The following is a 17,347-nucleotide window of genomic DNA, read 5'->3' as shown; positions in this document are numbered from 1 at the left end:
TCGTACTTTCCTGTGTAAAAACAACAAACAAAGTGCATCAATCAGCAGCATATAGATTGGTAGCTCAGAAGAGTATGAAGAATCCAACCTAAAACTTGCACCCATAAATTTCTCTGTCTCCCTCAGTTTTCCTATTATCTAAAAACCAAGCTCTTAATGATGCCAGCAAAAAGTATCCGGTTTACAAGCTGTGCTATGGCTATTTGCTTTGTAATTTGTCATCATGACATTGCCAATGGAGAAAAATACTGTCCTCCTGTCTCTTGTGGGGATCTACGTGACATTCGATATCCTTTTCGCTTGAAAACTGCTTCTGATCTTAATTGCCTCAACCATCCAGCTGAGTTATCATGCCAGCAAAACCGGACCACTTTGAATCTCTACAATGGTACGTATTATGTCACGGAAATCAACTACGACAAGTTTACAATCCGAGTTGTGGATCCTGGTCTGCTCAACGATGCCTCTTGCCCCTTCAGGCCACTCTACAGTTTAACAATTCGTAACATCAGCGTTTATGAATATGGTGCATCATACATGTATGGTGCATCATACATCTTTGATGATTATAATCATTATGCATCCTTCTTTGATTGCTCGTTGCCAGTTGAGTCCCCGGACTATGTACAAATCAACTGCAGTAGCAGTACTACCAACTCATCATCTACAACTTCATATTCTTATATTATGCTGGAAGATGGCGTGGACAATCTTAAATCTTCTTGTAGTCTGACCACCGTCATTCCAACCAAGTCATTAAAAACTGGGGGCGCCCTTTCATTTTCTTTCATCCGAGATCAATTGAAAACTGGTTTAGAGCTTTCATGGGTACTAATTCTCCCCGAAAACTTCTGCTACACCCAACACCAATCCCTTTATTGTGAGTATGTTTTGTGTGACTGGACATTCTTCAATTTAATTTTATGATTTAGAACGCAGATTCTTTTTCTTCTTCAATCTCTTTTTGATACTGATGAGCTTTGCAGGTTTCGGTGAAAACATTAAGCGTGGTAAGTTTGACTCACACCACTTTTTCTAATAGCTAGTGTTTTATGTCACTGAAACTTCTGAGTTAATTTCCTTTTCTTGAACCTAAATCATTCCTCCATTGATTCTGTTTTTCACACAGGTTTCATAGTGGCCGCCAAGAACTTTGGTAAGTCCTTTTCAAGAATATATGTTCTTTAAAAAGGTGAAACATTCGCCTGCTATTGCAGATCACACACACACACACACATATATATATGTATATCAATGAACAAGTAAGAGTATGCCAACATTCATCATTTTCCATGTGCTTCACCTTTCATATCTCCATTATATACTCTCTGTATCCAATTTCCATTAAAACTGCCTGGTCATGGAAAGTGTTTCTGAAGTAGCTGAGTCTAAAGCATAAAATGTTTCTGAAGCCATCAATGCATAAATGGATTTTGAAAACCGAAGTTCCTATGGCAGGATGAATTTCTAATACCTGCTTGTATTCTTATGGCAGGATGGTTTCTGACGGCACGAATGACACTCGGAATTTTTGTTTTGTTGGGTTTCTGTAGCTACAAACTGTATTGGAAAAAGTTCCCCAAGCATGCTGCAGTTGAAGAATTCTTGCATGCTTGCAGGAATCTTATGAGAAGAAAGTATTCAGATATTAAGAAAATGACAATTGAGTTCAAAAATAAACAAAGTCAGGAAGGCTACTGGAAAAAGTTATTAAATGATGCTGTTCAAAAATTCTTTGATGCTTGCAAGAATCTCAGAAGAAGGAGGTACTCATATTCAGATATTAAGAAAATGACCATTGAGTTAAAAATTAAACTCAGTGAGAAGGGCTATTGGAAAAAGTTGCTAAATGATGCAGTTGAAGATGTTAAGGAGATGGTATTTGATTTCAAACGTAAACTGAGACAAGGAGGCTATTGTAAAAAGTTCATAAAGGACGATGCAGTTGAAGAGTTCTTGGATGCATACAAGAATCTTATGCCAATAAGGTATTCATATTCAGATATTAAGAAGATGACAAAAAATTTTAAAGATAAACTGGGCCAGGGAGGCTTTGGCTCTGTTTTCAAGGGAGAGCTGTCAAATGGTCATCTCGTTGCAGTAAAGATGTTGAGTGGCTCCAAAGGTAAAGGCCAAGATTTCATCAATGAAGTTGCCACAATAGGAAGAATTCATCATGTCAATGTGGTGCAGCTGATTGGCTTTTGTTCTCAAGGACCAAAAAGAGCTCTTGTCTATGACTTCATGCCTAATGGATCCCTAGACAGCTACATCTTTCCTGACAGAGGAAAAATTATTCTTCTTAGTTGGAATAGCATGCTTGAGATAGCTCTCGGGGTGGCTCGTGCAATTGAATATCTGCACCAGGGATGTGATGTGCAAATTCTACATTTTGATATTAAACCCCACAACATTCTTCTTGATGAAAACTTCACTTCAAAGATTTCAGACTTTGGGCTTGCAAGATTTTACCCTAGAGATAATAACACTGTTTCTATTACTGATGTAAGAGGCACAATGGGATATATAGCTCCAGAAATGTTCTACAGATCCGTTGGAGGCGTTTCATACAAATCTGATGTTTATAGCTTTGGAATGTTGTTATTGGAAATGGCAGGACGGAGAAAGAACTTGAATGCACATGCAGAAAATTCAAGCCAGATATACTTCCCTTCTTGGATATATGAGCAACTAGAAAAGGGATTGAGCATTGAAATTGAGGATGGCTGTGAGTATGAAAAGAAAATAGCCAAGAAAATGGTCATGGTTGCATTGTGCTGCATACAGTTGATGCCTGTCAATCGCCCTTCTATGAGCAAAGTTGTAGAGATGCTTGAAGGTGACGTCGAACTCTTGCAAATGCCTCCGAAACCTTTCTTCTGTCCACAAGAGATGCCAATGGAGGATCCACCTGATGAGACGGATGTTGCAGAGGTGTCTACCATGCCACATGATAGTGCTACAGAAACGACCTCCATGGTATAAGGGGAATACAGTGCAATATTTAGTCTTGTAATAATTGATACCACTTTCTTTTACAGTTAGTAAGAAAGAAAAGTCGAATCATTCTCTTTGTATGATCTAATGCCATCACGGGTCATGTCTTCCAACAACACTTTTGTGGTGATGAATTGGTGAATTTAATGCATGTTTGAAAGTATGCGAAAGACCACGCAACGTCTCAATCTAATTAAATAGTTCATTCATTTTCCATTTGGTTTGGTCTTTGCAGAAAATGTGGTGCAATTTCTGGATTGACTTGTTAAAAAATGCTAAGACCAGCAGTTTCAGCCACTGAAAATTTGGAAGTTCCTGGCGGGGATATAATCTCCAATTATTATTATTATCCTTTTCTTCCATAATCTTTTATCTTTTTCTTGAAGGCTGAAAAGAAAATAAAAGGAGGAAAAAATTTTCTGCATCATCGGGTCAAGTCTTCCAACAAAACTTGGTTGTTTCTTGCGAGTAGTTTCGTCGAAACTCCGTCGTGATTATTGGTTTGGTTTGAATTTCCAATTGGTATGAAAAGTATGCAAATTCTCAATCAAATAAAGTTGAATAATTTTCCATTTGGTTTGATTTGGTCTCTGCAGAAAATGTGGCGCAATTTCTGGATTGACTTGTCAGAAAGAATGCTAAGACTAGCAGTTTGTTGACTCCGACGGCGACTTTGAAACTGAAACAACCAGTAACTTCATTGAAAAGCACTTACAAATTACAATTCTCCCTCGCATGCAATAATCTTATGAGAAGAAGGTACTCATATCCAGACATTAAGAAGATGACAATTTATTTCAAAATTAAACTCAGTCAGGGAGCGTACTGGAAAAAGTTCAGAAAGGATGATGCAGTTGAAGATTTCCTGGATGCATACAAGAACCTTATGCCGAGAAGGTATTCCTATTCAGATATTAAGAAGATGACAAATGATTTTAAAGATAAACTGGGCCAGGGAGGCTTTGGCTCTGTTTTCAAAGGAGAGCTGTCAAATGGTCATCTTGTTGCAGTAAAGATGTTGAGTGGCTCCAAAGGTACAGTGCGAAATTTCATCAATGAAGTTGCCACAACAGGAAGAATTCATCATGTCAATGTGGTGCAGCTGATTGGATTTTGTTTTCAAGGATAAAAAAGAGCTCTTATTTATGACTTCATGCCTAATGGATCCCTAGACAAATATATCTTTGCCGAGAGAGAAAAATACGTAATTCTAAGTTGGGAGAGAATGCATGAGATAGCTCTGGGAGTGGCTCATGCCATTGAATATCTGCACCAGGGATGTGATATGCAAATTCTACATTTTGATATTAAACCCCACAACATTCTTCTTGATGAAAACTTCACTTCAAAGATTTCAGACTTTGGAATTTCAAGATTTTACCCTAGAGATAATAACACTGTTTCTCTTACTGCTGTAAGAGGCACAATGGGATATATAGCTCCAGAAATGGTCTCTGCAGATAATGACGCTGTTTCTCTTACTGATCCAAGAGGCACAATGGGATATATAGCTCCAGAAATGCTCTATAGATCCATTGGAGGCGTTTCGTACAAAGCTGACGTTTATAGCTTTGGAATGTTGTTATTAGAAATGGCAGGACGGAGAAAGAACTGGAATCTACAGGCAGAAAATTCAAGCGAGATATATTTCCCTTCTTGGATTTATGAGCAACTAGAAAAGGGATTGAGCATTGAAATTGAGGATGGCTGTGAGTATGATAATAAAATAGCTAAGAAGATGGTCATGGTTGCATTCTGCTGCATACAGATGACGCCCGTCGATCGCCCTTCTATGAGCCAAGTTATAGAGATGCTTGAAGGTGACGTCGAACTCTTGCAAATGCCTCCGAAACCTTTCACATATCCACAAGAGATGCCAATGGAGGATGCACCTGATGACACAAATGTTGCAGAGGTGTCTACCATGTCAAATGACAGTGCTACAAAAACGTCCTCCATGGTATAATGGGAATACAGTGCAATATTTAGTCTTGTAATTTCACACATCCTTAGAAGAACCAGAGGTGCTCTTAATAGATGTACTCTCTGGCCATTGTAACCCACATCCGTTGAGCATTTATAATTTCTTTGATCAGAAGCATTTTTATTTTACTTGGAAAATAAAAAGTTTGGTTAAGCTCAATTTTGTTCATGAACTCTAAACTCAAATGAATGAATCGTGATACTGGATAAGAGAGACGTCGAATGCACCTTCCAACTGACAGATAATAAGCCCTAGCGTCTCCAAGGGACAGCTTATCGAAAGAATCAAGGAAACTGTTTGGTAGTTAATCGCTTGAATATGAATGTTAAGCATAAAAACGGATATTTTGGAATGAGCATATTGCAGAATGAAGCAAAGCAGAGAAGGAAAAACTTATATTCAAAAAACAATTATTAATCCTCACCAAGAAAACCTTTATTGATGGCAGTAATAATAAATTAAAAATGAGGGCATGCCACCACTTCAAAGAATAGAATTTCTTCAATGGACTAACACTAACCAGATTTGCAGCAAGGGGGAAAAGGTTGCAAAATAACTTATTAACATCTAAGAAACACCAAGTCTTTATGTACTATTTAGTAGTGGGATCATCAGATCTAAAATTACACTCTCTTTCACCAAACAATAACCAAGACATTCCGCATATAAAGGATACCACAATAGCTCTGACAATGTCACCCGGGCGAAAAGACATGTGCATATCCACTGCATCGATCTCAGTTGCTCTAACATCTTGAAGCCTGTTAATAGACAGAGCTCTGAGCTTCTATGTATACTTGTAACGTCAACAAAATAACATTTTAAAAACACAACTACAACCAGAACCAACTTCACCAGACAAGCTACAAACTTTCCAGCTCGGTGTTGATGTTGGACAGTCGGGTCATCCACGACAAAACGGATGAGACTCGAGTAAAGGACCAGCCAATGAAAAAACCAAAAAGACAAACAGTCACGTTGTACTATTTCGAAATCTAGACACGTAGCAAATTGTGATTGGCAAGAGCACGCCTCTTTCAGCAGAAAAACCAAGTAGACGAACCGCGTTAAGTCTGAGTTAATTAATCTAATGATGCACCTATCATCGGGTCAAGTCTTCCAACAAAACTAAGAATGCAGAAAATGTGGCGCAATTTCTGGATTGACTTGTCAGAAAGAATGCTAAGACTTGCATTTTTTAAACTTGGCGTGTTGTCTCCGACGGCGACTTTGAAACTGAAACAAGCTGCAGCATAACAAGTTTAACTTATCTTCTACTACTAACTACTAGCCAACCAGTAACTTCATTGAAAAGCACTTACAAATTACAATACTAATTTTAGTGGCTGATTTGATTTGGATATTAGCATTGATCACTTGCTCTATGCTATGCTTAGTAGCGTGGTTAATTAACTTGACTCTGTTGTTTTTGGTTGCTCTGTCTGACTCTGAGTACTTGTTGCGGAAGCAAACGGATTCGGCGGCATGATCGGGTTTTCAGAGGCTCCTTCTAGCATTCTAACAACTGCTTTCATGGAAGGCCGATTCACCGGGTACCACTGGATGCACCAAAGTGCAACAATCACTAGTTTCTTAGCAATCTCAGCATCCTCATCCGTGTTTATTAGCTCCAAACCCAGTGCTTCTCCTTGAATGAGACATTTATAAATCAATTCGGGAAAGTAGCCCTCATTGGTGGTGCTAGATGTAACAGCAGCTTCCTTCCTAGCTCCAACAATTTCAAGCACTAGCATCCCAAAACTATACACATCTGACTTGTGGGACACGCTTCCAAAGTTCCCATTGAACACTTCTGGTGCAATGTAGCCCACTGTGCCTCTAGCGGCAGTCATAGATATAATGCTGTCTTCCTTGGAACACAGTTTAGCCACACCAAAATCAGAGATCTTTGGATTGAAGTCATGGTCTAGCAAGATGTTATGAGGCTTGATGTCGAAGTGGAGGATCCTCTGTTCACACCCTTGGTGAAGATACTCAATTCCCTTTGCTATACCATTGACAATGTTGTCAAGTTTCTCCCAATCGAACAAAGCATTATTAGATTGATCTTTAGACGAGATGAACTTCTCCAGGGACCTGTTTGGCATGAGCTCATAAATAACTGCACGCTTGCCTGCTTCAGCAGAAAACCCCAGTAGACGAACCACGTTAACGTGGTGAATTCTGCCAATGGTTCCCACTTCGTTAATGAAATCATCCCCATTTCCCTTAGAATCACTGAGGACTTTTACGGCAACTGGAACTCCATTGGGAAGCTTTCCCCTGAAAACACTTCCAAAACCGCCTTCCCCTAACTTCTTCTTAAATCCATTTGTAATCTTCTTTATATCAGCATAAGAGTATCTTGTTGGTACATGAGATTTGTGATCATTTAGAAACTTTTCAACCTTCATTTGATTCTCCTTTTCCTCTATGCTATTTCTTTGTTGTTTTACATAGAGGAAAATTGCTACCGCCATTATCGATATGAGCACAAAACAGCAAGCCAAACTCACTCCTACAATTATATGCCTACTCGATATATGACCTGAATAAATGAGGAGAAAATTAACAAAGGGACTTAAAATAGGAGAGTCATTTTGTTTTTGTCCCTGGCAAGCCATATGTTGAACACAACAAATTTCTCAAAAAGTTTACCCCGTGGTGTTATGCATATATTGCATCTAATTTTAAAGGTAGACTACATACCTCTTGGTTTGTGTGGGGGAATGAAAGGATGGCACTTCAACATTTCATTGCTGCTATAATTGAAATAGCAGTCTTCCATTCTTCTATTACAGTTTTGACACGCTGGGAAATCCCACAGATCCCATAGCAGCCATAAAACGTTGTCCGGTTCACAGTGGTGCATATTAGCATTCACTCTTCGTAGTGGAAGATAGAGTTGTCTCAAACTAGTGCAAGTAGGCACCGGCAAGTCAGCCTTAGTAGTTTCCGGCACAGCAGCAATAACTTGATAATGCCCTGGGACACTGAGACATCTGACGGGAAAGTAGCTACCATAGTTCATCTCCGTACTAAAATTTTGTGCAGTGGAACAATTTAATAACGTGATCTTCGAATTATCCCCATGATATCTATACATGCAAGAGTAGTAATTTAGGCGATAATATATTGCTTGTTGAAAGAGTGAGTTGGTGGAGATAGTAAAATTAAGAAGGCGTCTGGGAAGGCAACCATCTGCATCGTATATGCTGAAGGATTGTGCTTCATAATCAATATTTTGAATGGGAAGCAGTCCTGAAGATGAAGAGAGCTTCATCATTGTCAAATTGTTGAAGCTGCTGCTGCAAACAACCTCAAACTCTGGATGGCCACAGTGAGGTGGATAGTGTTTCAGACGGAATGGGAACTTGATATCGGGACCATCATCCCTACACCTTTGAATTGGGCAGTCACGAGAATCATCAGCTGCTTTGCTTGGTACAACAATGGCCACGGGGAACACAATAAGCACGAAAAACAAAGGCAAGAGCAGGACATCCATCTCCTCTACTCTTCTTTAGCCAGGCAGACCCAAGCCAGTTAGTTATTATCAGATCTAAGTTTCTGCCTCATATTAAAAAAGTCGTTGGTCCATTCACATCCATCATTTTTCTTATTTCTTATTTGATTAACATGTATTAGATGAGTTTGGACGCTACATGCCGACTGTCCACGCAGCATATATTGTGCCTGCCTTATCATTTGACTCTGAGCAGTTGACTTGGTGTATGGTACGATTGTAGCTGTCATCTCTAAAGTAACTTTCTTGGCAAGTGCAAGGACTGAGTTTCTTCCATCCAGCCTGAAACTTGTAATGATAAGTATTCTTTCTTTTTTCTTTCTCCCTTATTACTATGAATCTATGATCTCATCTCAACCCTCGCAAGTCGCAATGGTGAGAAGAATCTGGTTATTAACATGTACTGTCGTAGCTATTTGCTTTGTAATTATTCCTGATGCGGCCAAAGGAGAACTCTGTCAGCCTGCTTCTTGCGGGGATTTCCTTGACATTAGATACCCTTTTCACTTGAAAAATGCTTCTCCTCATCAGAATTGTCTCAAGACTCTCGACTATCCAGCTGAACTGTCATGCCAGCATAACCGCACCATTTTAAATCTATACGATGGTACGTATTATGTCAAGGCAATTGATTATGAACTATTTAGAATCCGACTTGTGGATCCTGGTCTGCTAAGCGATGGTTGCTCCATTAGGCCACTCCGCAGTTTAACAGAAGATAACTTTATCCCGTACGATACTCCAGACCGATACTACCCAGTTTCCATCCATTATGTAGCCTTCTTCGATTGCTCGTTTCCAGTTGAGTCTCCTGACTACATAAACATCACTTGCAGTAGCTCATCTACAACTTTGTATTCTTATGTTACAGTGGCAGATGGGGTAGATGATCTTCATTCTTCTTGTAATATGTCAACGATCATTTTAAGGAATTATGAAGAAACTGGGAAGGCGCTTTCATTTTCTTCCATACATGATGAGTTGAGACAGGGTTTTGAGCTTTCATGGTTGCAATTTCTCCACGATAAGTACTGCTACAGTCCATCCCAATCGCACTACTGTGAGTATGTTTAATGTTTTGATCAGTTTCTCCTCTTATGTGAGGTCGATTTCTGTGCTTTTGAAAATTATGGTAGTTTTTATGCATATATCTCTAGTGATCAAGGGTATGCTATCTATAGTCCAATGCAGTAAAATTTTGATGGAGGAGGTGGGGTATCACTACGAGCAGTTTTGCGCATGTGTGACTGACTGGCCATGCATGTTTCTTGAATCACTTTTCGATTTTATAATCTAGAATGCATATATTATTTTCTTCTTGAAATTAATCTCTTATTGACACCAGTGGTACTTTGCAGGTTTTCGTGAGTACTTGAAACGGGGTAAGTTTGATTACCACCAGTTTTTGTACTGTGTTAGAATTTTCTTAATGGTGGTTAATGTTGTGAGTTTTTAAATGGTAGTTGATGATGTGAGTTGCACCTAAATCATTTCTCCATTGATTCTCATTTCACGCAGGTTTCACACGAGCCGCCAAGATCTCTGGTAAGTCTTTTTCAAGAACATAAAAGGTTAAATTAACTTGGAAAGAACATAGAATAAGGAAAAAAGAGCATCAAAGCATTTAGACATATAGAGATCAAGATTCCAGATTGAACTTTAAGAACCTGCTTGTGTTGTTATTATGGCAGGATTGAGTCTGATGGCACGAATGGTACTCGGCATTATTTTTTTGTTGGCTTTCTGGAGCTACAAACTGTATTGGAAAAAATTCCTAAAGGATGATGCAGTTGACAAATTCTCGCTCGCATGCAATGATCTTATGAGAAGAAGGTACTCATATTCAGATATTAAGAAGATGACCATTGATTTCAAAATTAAACTCAGTCAGGGAGCGTACTGGAAAAAGTTCATAAAGGATGATGCAGTTGAAGAGTTCCTGGATGCATACAAGAACCTTATGCCGAGAAGGTATTCCTATTCAGATATTAAGAAGATGACAAATGATTTTAAAGATAAACTGGGCCAGGGAGGCTTTGGCTCTGTTTTCAAAGGAGTGCTGTCAAATGGTCATCTTGTTGCAGTAAAGATGTTGAGTGGCTCCAAAGGTAAAGGGCAAGATTTCATCAATGAAGTTGCCACAATAGGAAGAATTCATCATGTCAATGTGGTGCAGCTGATTGGCTTTTGTTCTCAAGGACCAAAAAGAGCTCTTGTCTATGACTTCATGCCTAATGGATCCCTAGACAGCTACATCTTTCCTGACAGAGGAAAAAATATTCTTCTTAGTTGGGATAGCATGCTTGAGATAGCTCTCGGGGTGGCTCGTGCAATTGAATATCTGCACCAGGGATGTGATGTGCAAATTCTACATTTTGATATTAAACCCCACAACATTCTTCTTGATGAAAACTTCACTTCAAAGATTTCAGACTTTGGGCTTGCAAGATTTTACCCAAGAGATAATAACACTGTTTCTCTTACTGCTGTAAGAGGCACAATGGGATATATAGCTCCAGAAATGTTCTATAGATCCATTGGAGGCGTTTCGTACAAAGCAGACGTTTATAGCTTTGGAATGTTGTTATTGGAAATGACAGGACGTAGGAAGAACTTGAATGCACATGCAGAAAATTCAAGCCAGATATACTTCCCTTCTTGGATTTATGAGCAACTAGAAAAGGGATTGAGCATTGAAATTGAGGATGGCTGTGAGTATGATAAGAAAATAGCCAAGAAAATGGTCATGGTTGCATTGTGCTGCATACAGTTGATGCCCGTCAATCGCCCTTCTATGAGCAAAGTTGTAGAGATGCTTGAAGGTGATGTCGAACTCTTGCAAATGCCTCCAAAACCTTTCTTCTGTCCACAAGAGATGCCAATGGAGGATGCACCTGATGACACAGATGTTGCAGGGGTGTCTACCATGTCACATGATAGTGCTACAGAAACGACCTCCATGGTTTATGGGAATACAGTGCAATATTTAGTCTTGGAATAACCAGAGATGCTCTGAATAGATATACTATCTGCCCACTGTAACCCACATCTGTTGAGCATTTATAATTTCGTTGATCAGAAGCATTTTTATTTTACTTGGAAAATAAAAACTTCGGTTAATCTCAATTTTGTTCATGAACTCTAAACTCAAATGAATGAATCGTGATACTGGATGGGAGAGATGTCGAATGCACCTTCCAACTGCGGTACCTATTTCTGACTTTAACCAATACCCCTTGACACCAAATCGTATATCAAACTACCATAATTTCTGACTTTAACAACCAAAATCCCTGAGTACACTTTATCTATAAGAAATTTCAACACTACCGACTCTCTAGAAAAAAGAAAAAAGAAAAAAGCGGGAAGAAAGAACAAGAAGAAACATTAATGTTGAGTTTATCTTTTCATCCTCCGACCTTAGCAACCTTTCTGTGCTCAATTTGCCCTGTAAGAGGGCATTGCATCTCTGTCCAGCTTATTGGCACCATTGTTGCACCTACAATGAACAATTAGAAAACCACATATGAGCTAACATCATTTAGATTTGATAGGGTTACTAGCTAGACGCCCATGCACACATTAGATGAGGATAAAGAACAAAAGGCTGTATGCTAACAAAAGTTCATATACCTGCTGCACTCTGGGCAGAAATAACACCTAATTCGTTCTTTGCAGTTGACAGATAATAAGCCCTAGCGTCTCCAAGGGACAGCTTATCGAAAGAATCAAAGAAACTGTTGAATATGATAATTGATATCATGAATTTCACCCAAAAGAAATATAGATATTTTGGAATAAGCATATAGCAGAATGAAGCAAAGCAGAGAAGAAAAAACTTATATTCAAACAATATTAATCCTCACAAAGAAAACGTTTATTGATGGCAGTAATAAGAAATTAGGAATGGGCATGCCACTTCAAAGAATAGGACTTCTTCAACGGACTAACACCTAACCAGATTTGCATCGAGGGGAAAAGGTTGTAAAATAACTTATTAACATCTAAGAAACACCAAGCCTTTATGTACTACTTAGTTTGGTCTCAAATTATCTTTAAATAAAAGCTGCACAGCAGTGGGATCATCAGATTGAATATTACAATCTCTTTCACCAAACAATAACCGAGACATTCCACACATAAAGGATACCACAACAGCCCTGACAATGTCACCAGGGTGAAAAGACATGTGCATATCCACTTTATCGATCTCGGTTGCTCGAACATCTTGAAGCCTGTTAATAGAACGAGCTCTGAGCTTTAATGTATACTTGTAAAGTCAACAAAATAACAATTTTAAAACAGAAGGCAAGCTACAAACTGAATACTAGAAGATAAATGCCACACCTTTGAGGTAACTGTTGAAAAGGAATGTTACGTACCTGATTATACCGGTAAATTTTTCTCGGACAGACTTAGTGCCAAGACACATAATATCAGCAGAAGCCATTCTTGCCATAACTTTGGTAACCTAACATAATCAGAAAAATACAGGGCAAGGTTTATATATATGAATCAGTCCGACAATCTGCCTCCTAATTGAAGCAGGAAAGCTATGTAATCATGCTGTTGTTGATGATCCCTTACTCTAGCAATGACAATTGATCCAGGCTCTGGAATGGCACCGTGGGCCTTGTGACCAGTTACTTCCACAGTGGGTCTCTACAAATCATAAAACTCAATGTCATCAATGGAAATGCCAAGACCACCACATCATTAAATTCACACATTCAGAATTTAAGAGCCATGTAATACAAAAGGGTAGGGACAGTTGTTAAATGGAGTACTCATAAGTAAGTTTAGGATTGTTCATGTCTGAATTTTACATCTACTGTAATCGGTGAACATCCAATTCCAATATTAAAAAGTTGAGATTTTCAGGCCAGAGTAAACCAAAAATTCAAACTTTCAACTGTTAAACTAATTTTCTCAATCTTCGTAGGTTTGTGGGTAGAGAAACAGAAGGAAAGCTGATAAGTACCTGGTCGGGTGAGTCGGGAGGTGGGGATATGATGCGGCGGAGTCCAGTGAGGGAAGCATAGACGGTGAGATTGTCCGGCGACACGTAGGCACCTCTGCCTGCTTTAAACTTGGAGGCTTTCCCAAGCACTTCCCCTGGGGTCACCCACTCACTATCTTCTCCCATTCTCAACTCAACAGCAGCGCTGCGGTAGCTTAGCCTTTCTACAAACACGCACACACATACACCGCTTCTCTACTTGCTTAGCGGCGGGACGGACGAACGCTTGCTTTGCATCTCTTTTCCCCTTTTTTTCTTTTTAATTTTTTAATTGGGATTCACTTTCTTTCTTTCTGTATTTTAGAAAAGTAGCTTGTATTTCAATTTTATTTCCTAATTTTTTATTTATCAATGTAGCTAGCTTATAACGCTTTTCGAGATTATTACTTGGAAAATCACAAACTCTTTGTTTTATGATGTGAAACTCCCAATTCACAGCTTTGTTTTTCTTTTGAATTGTAGCTCAATTTGCACCCGAATTTCCCACCACCTCCCTAATATCATTTATACAAAATAAAAATAAAAACAAATGTAACCCACCAGCCAGTTGGGCTCATGCTGGGCCCACAATTGTTGGGATTGAAACCTTGATTAAATTCTTAGCCCAACGTGCAGCACTTAAGCCCAATCTTTTTTCCTAGCAAGGAGGCCCCGGGCCAACGGATTGAGATGCGGACCACAAAGTTTGATGGTGGGGGTCAGCTTGGTCCGTTGACGATTGACTCATAGACTGACATTATTATTGCATACGTGGCACTTTGGAATTGTGTGCATTTTGGGTGAGAACGAACAAGTGAAAGAAAACAGTTTTGCCTTTTCTTATATTGTTGTATGGAAAATGTATGTGAAACCTTTAAGCTTGGATTTCACGTGACAAAGCTACAAAAAAGGAGGCCTTTTTCTAGCTGCATGCCATGCATCATGCATGATAAAATAAGCAGCTGACCAGTCAAAAGAACAAAAAAGGCATGGCAGCTGCACTGCACCTCCATAATAATCTCTCTCTCACCTGCATATATGATATATAATTATACAGCAAGCAATCAAGCAAGGAGATTAACATCACTTTACATTAATTTAATTCATAAAAGTAGACACACATACATACTGAATATTTCAAGTTTAGAACTGGCATGGCATGGCAGCTGCTACTACATCTACATATATATATATATATATATATAAACCAGAAGCTAAAAAGAATTCATGGGGCTGCTCTGCTCAAATGATCACTAGCTTAGCTTATTAGTAAGATCATGGCCGTTGATCATGAAGAGTCGAATTTGTAGTGCTTATCAACGGCAACGGAGACGTCCCAAGTGCAACTAAGGCCTTTGGGGATGGTGACAAGGTCCCCTGCACCAAACTCAACAACATCCTGATGATGATGATGATGATGAGATGAAGATGATGAGGAGGAGGCTGCTGCTTTCTTAGGATATACCTTCACTTTGCCTTTTACCAGATAACATGTCTCTGCTGCGTCAAACTTGAGTGTGTACTTCCCCGGTGGACACCCCCATCTATAAATAATAATTACAATTAAAAAAAAATCAAAAAATATATATGATCTGAAATCATATCATATCTAATGAATTTTATGAAATTCAATAAACTTCATGACTTGAATATAACTATCTAGACTAATTATAAAAGACTAATTACTTGGGCCATGAGTTAATGCCCAACTCAGATAAGCGCGACTCAGAGGGATTGCTTTCTACTACGATTTTTAGATTGGGAAATGAATCTGCAGAATTTGATGTTGTTGCTGCTGCTGCTGCTGCAACGAACTCTCTGGGATGTTTTGGATGCCCTGAGCTAGCTCCCACGAAAGAATTCTACATTTGAAATTTTAAAGGAAACAGAATAGAAATCTCTTTTATACCTCATTGTTACAACAGATAAGTAGAAAAGAGAACTAAGTCCAATATATTTACCCAAAACCAACGCTGATTATAGCCCCAATGATGGCTTTATCTGATGTAAGCTCGAGCTGAAGTTCTCCAAACTGCAGTTGGCAATGACATTAATACATCATATCAAGCGCACCATTAACGTAGCCTAAAAACGTCCATTGAATTTAGAATAAATGCATGCGTTGTTACTTCCATCAAGTGCAGTGCTATCGTCTACCTTCAGCATCCTGCTTTCCTTCTTTGGTTGTTCATCAGTGACCGTGGATGTTGAACTCTCAGATAGAACCCTTCCAGTTGTAATCATTACTTTTGCAATCTATAATGGTTGAACAGAGTCCAACAATACTGCTATTTTAGAGGCGCACGAAACCTAGTTATATTGCATTATAATAGAATAGAGAATTGTTCCATAAACTTCTGAAATATAACTAGAGGGTTTGAGGCAAAAGTATTTGGATTCACATAGATCTTCCCAAAGTATCTTCATTCACAATAACAACATAATTAAGTTTCGTTTGGCTTGTATTAAAATAATAAACAAATCTTTTGGCTTTTGGAAGTAAAAGATTATTTAGCCCCCCACATTACACTCAGTCTTGCCCAAGTGATATATAACATACCTTTTGTAGTTCACCTTGACCATACTGTCCCATAGACTGGAACCTTCTTCCAGCAGAAACCAAACGCTTCCCAAATGCTATAATGAAATAGATATAGGCTTTTGAATCAAAATCTGAAGAATACATCGAAAGCAGCAATTGCATATAATTTCATTCTTGCCTGATTTGGCATTGCCTGTCAAAGATTCCCCCAACCCAGGGAGCTGTCTGGCTAAGGCGTGGGAAGTTGATGTGTCAGCTGCTTCCCATGCACGAGAGAGATTTAACAATGTCTCTCCCAACTCTTGACCACACTGCAAATAAGAAAATCCAAAGACAGTAATTTTAATAGTAATCTGTATCCACTCAAAAGCAGAAATTTTTGACAGCTGAACAGACAAGAGACCAAGGATGAGGGGGAAAGTATTCATCAGATTTCAAACAGAATGCAGAGGCAAAGCAATGGAAAGAACTAACCTCATCAATGACCCGTCCATTTGAAAGATCAAAAGCTGCATCGTTCAGCTTCAAACATGCCCAAAACAAAATTTGAAAAACTGTGTCAGTTCAAAGTCACATTCTTTATCAAATTAAAGAAACTGGGTTCACTGAGAATTGCAAAAATTCTACTCACATCGAGACGGAGATCGCTCGGAAGCTGCGCAAAGTAGTCTTGTGGAAGATCGAAACTATCCTGCACAGAAGAGAACAAAAAAGAAATTAAAAACTGAAACTAAAATTAAGGCACTTTTGACATTGAAAACATAAAACTAAGGAATGCATATAAAATTTATGGAAGTTTTGGCATTGAAATCATGACGCAAAGGTTCGAAATTTGAATAGGAAATGGTTTCTTACAGCGAGTTCTTGGAGGAAAGGCTGAAGATTGGGCTGTAAGGATTTGGGGGAGTTTGATTCTGCAAGAGAGAATGAGGCTGTGAAAGATTTGAATGGGCTGGTTTTGGGGATAATGGAGGGATTTAGAGAAGTAAAAGAAGGGATATGGTGGGGATTTTTGAGAGAGACGAGGGTGGTAGGGGAAGAGAGATTGGAGAGAGGTTGAAGGAAGGTAAGAGAAGCCATTTTAGAGGGTGTATCATGCGTGCTGCTGCTGAGCTAAGTTTCAGCCACTGAAAATTTGGCAGTTTTGGAAGTGTTTTTGGTTTTTTTGTTTTCATGGCGGGGGATATAATCTCCAGTCAACATTCATTATTATCCCTTTCTTCCATAATTGGAAAATAAAAGGTGGAAAAAATTTCTGCATCAAACAAAACCTAAGCCCAGAAACGGGAAGTATTTTGT

The 17,347-nt window shown here is 38.8% G+C and overlaps 5 protein-coding genes, 1 long non-coding RNA gene and 1 pseudogene across 8 annotated transcripts; 3 read left to right on the top strand and 4 right to left on the bottom strand.

The window, feature by feature from the left end:
- Nucleotides 1-7: 7 nt before the first annotated feature.
- LOC148921237 (uncharacterized) lies at nt 8-3,213 on the top strand. Its single transcript, XM_089042946.1, has 4 exons — nt 8-880; nt 987-1,010; nt 1,130-1,156; nt 1,496-3,213. The coding sequence occupies exons 1-4, from the start codon at nt 157-159 to the stop codon at nt 2,983-2,985; spliced, it is 2,265 nt and encodes a 754-aa protein (XP_088899072.1). The 5' UTR covers nt 8-156; the 3' UTR covers nt 2,986-3,213.
- A 127-nt stretch (nt 3,214-3,340) lies between these two features.
- Nucleotides 3,341-5,140, top strand: LOC148921236 (rust resistance kinase Lr10 pseudogene; annotated as a pseudogene).
- Nucleotides 5,141-5,247: 107 nt separating this feature from the next.
- Nucleotides 5,248-8,512, bottom strand: LOC148921235 (rust resistance kinase Lr10-like). The gene is made up of 2 exons (XM_089042940.1): nt 7,684-8,512; nt 5,248-7,561 (listed from the first exon to the last, which is right to left on the bottom strand). The coding sequence occupies exons 1-2, from the start codon at nt 8,487-8,489 to the stop codon at nt 6,391-6,393; spliced, it is 1,977 nt and encodes a 658-aa protein (XP_088899066.1). The 5' UTR covers nt 8,490-8,512; the 3' UTR covers nt 5,248-6,390.
- Nucleotides 8,513-8,724: 212 nt separating this feature from the next.
- Nucleotides 8,725-11,633, top strand: LOC148921234 (LEAF RUST 10 DISEASE-RESISTANCE LOCUS RECEPTOR-LIKE PROTEIN KINASE-like 2.4). 2 transcript variants are annotated; one of them, XM_089043996.1, is made up of 5 exons: nt 8,731-9,114; nt 9,379-9,567; nt 9,866-9,889; nt 10,026-10,052; nt 10,199-11,633. In XM_089043996.1, the coding sequence occupies exons 1-5, from the start codon at nt 8,802-8,804 to the stop codon at nt 11,506-11,508; spliced, it is 1,863 nt and encodes a 620-aa protein (XP_088900122.1). In that variant the 5' UTR covers nt 8,731-8,801; the 3' UTR covers nt 11,509-11,633. The 2 variants fall into 2 exon arrangements, with proteins under 2 accessions (XP_088900121.1, XP_088900122.1); XM_089043995.1 differs by having other exon boundaries at nt 8,725-9,567.
- Nucleotides 11,634-11,743: 110 nt separating this feature from the next.
- LOC148921233 (uncharacterized) lies at nt 11,744-13,861 on the bottom strand. Its single transcript, XM_089043997.1, has 6 exons — nt 13,489-13,861; nt 13,095-13,169; nt 12,890-12,978; nt 12,658-12,742; nt 12,141-12,222; nt 11,744-12,006 (listed from the first exon to the last, which is right to left on the bottom strand). The coding sequence occupies exons 1-6, from the start codon at nt 13,651-13,653 to the stop codon at nt 11,915-11,917; spliced, it is 588 nt and encodes a 195-aa protein (XP_088900123.1). The 5' UTR covers nt 13,654-13,861; the 3' UTR covers nt 11,744-11,914.
- Nucleotides 13,862-14,321: 460 nt separating this feature from the next.
- On the bottom strand, nt 14,322-14,789 carry LOC148921232 (uncharacterized). Its single transcript, XR_016123387.1, has 2 exons — nt 14,636-14,789; nt 14,322-14,536 (listed from the first exon to the last, which is right to left on the bottom strand). It is a non-coding gene; the product is annotated as an uncharacterized LOC148921232 (long non-coding RNA).
- A 120-nt stretch (nt 14,790-14,909) lies between these two features.
- LOC148921231 (uncharacterized) lies at nt 14,910-17,200 on the bottom strand. 2 transcript variants are annotated; one of them, XM_089044275.1, is made up of 9 exons: nt 16,904-17,200; nt 16,680-16,739; nt 16,523-16,570; nt 16,227-16,359; nt 16,067-16,143; nt 15,664-15,762; nt 15,468-15,538; nt 15,193-15,368; nt 14,910-15,050 (listed from the first exon to the last, which is right to left on the bottom strand). In XM_089044275.1, the coding sequence occupies exons 1-8, from the start codon at nt 17,126-17,128 to the stop codon at nt 15,260-15,262; spliced, it is 822 nt and encodes a 273-aa protein (XP_088900401.1). In that variant the 5' UTR covers nt 17,129-17,200; the 3' UTR covers nt 14,910-15,050; nt 15,193-15,259. The 2 variants fall into 2 exon arrangements, with proteins under 2 accessions (XP_088900401.1, XP_088900402.1); XM_089044276.1 differs by lacking the exon at nt 14,910-15,050 and having other exon boundaries at nt 15,228-15,368; nt 15,636-15,762.
- Between the last annotated feature and the right edge of the window lie 147 nt (nt 17,201-17,347).

Source organism: Prunus mume, linkage group LG1, assembly GCF_029339155.1.
Source record: "Prunus mume cultivar Tortuosa linkage group LG1, ASM2933915v1, whole genome shotgun sequence".
NCBI lineage: Eukaryota > Viridiplantae > Streptophyta > Magnoliopsida > Rosales > Rosaceae > Prunus > Prunus mume.
Note: the sequence above shows the minus strand (reverse complement) of the source record. Positions and strands in the feature narration are given on the sequence as shown.

Coding starts and splice junctions, on each gene's coding strand:
- LOC148921237 (XM_089042946.1), top strand. CDS start 157: ATGATGCCAGCAAAAAGTATCCGGTTTACAAGCTGTGCTATGGCTATT. Junction 881..986: donor CCAACACCAATCCCTTTATT/GTGAGTATGTTT, acceptor TGAGCTTTGCAG/GTTTCGGTGAAAACATTAAG. Junction 1,011..1,129: donor CGGTGAAAACATTAAGCGTG/GTAAGTTTGACT, acceptor TTTTTCACACAG/GTTTCATAGTGGCCGCCAAG.
- LOC148921235 (XM_089042940.1), bottom strand. CDS start 8,489: ATGGATGTCCTGCTCTTGCCTTTGTTTTTCGTGCTTATTGTGTTCCCC. Junction 7,562..7,683: donor CACAAACCAAGAGGTATGTA/GTCTACCTTTAA, acceptor TCCTATTTTAAG/TCCCTTTGTTAATTTTCTCC.
- LOC148921231 (XM_089044275.1), bottom strand. CDS start 17,128: ATGGCTTCTCTTACCTTCCTTCAACCTCTCTCCAATCTCTCTTCCCCT. Junction 15,539..15,663: donor AGGAAAGCAGGATGCTGAAG/GTAGACGATAGC, acceptor TGCCAACTGCAG/TTTGGAGAACTTCAGCTCGA. Junction 15,369..15,467: donor ATAATCAGCGTTGGTTTTGG/GTAAATATATTG, acceptor TTTCAAATGTAG/AATTCTTTCGTGGGAGCTAG.
- LOC148921233 (XM_089043997.1), bottom strand. CDS start 13,653: ATGGGAGAAGATAGTGAGTGGGTGACCCCAGGGGAAGTGCTTGGGAAA. Junction 12,979..13,094: donor GATCAATTGTCATTGCTAGA/GTAAGGGATCAT, acceptor TGATTATGTTAG/GTTACCAAAGTTATGGCAAG. Junction 12,743..12,889: donor AAATTTACCGGTATAATCAG/GTACGTAACATT, acceptor TTCTATTAACAG/GCTTCAAGATGTTCGAGCAA.
- LOC148921234 (XM_089043995.1), top strand. CDS start 8,802: ATGATAAGTATTCTTTCTTTTTTCTTTCTCCCTTATTACTATGAATCT. Junction 9,568..9,865: donor TCCATCCCAATCGCACTACT/GTGAGTATGTTT, acceptor GGTACTTTGCAG/GTTTTCGTGAGTACTTGAAA. Junction 10,053..10,198: donor ACGAGCCGCCAAGATCTCTG/GTAAGTCTTTTT, acceptor TTATTATGGCAG/GATTGAGTCTGATGGCACGA.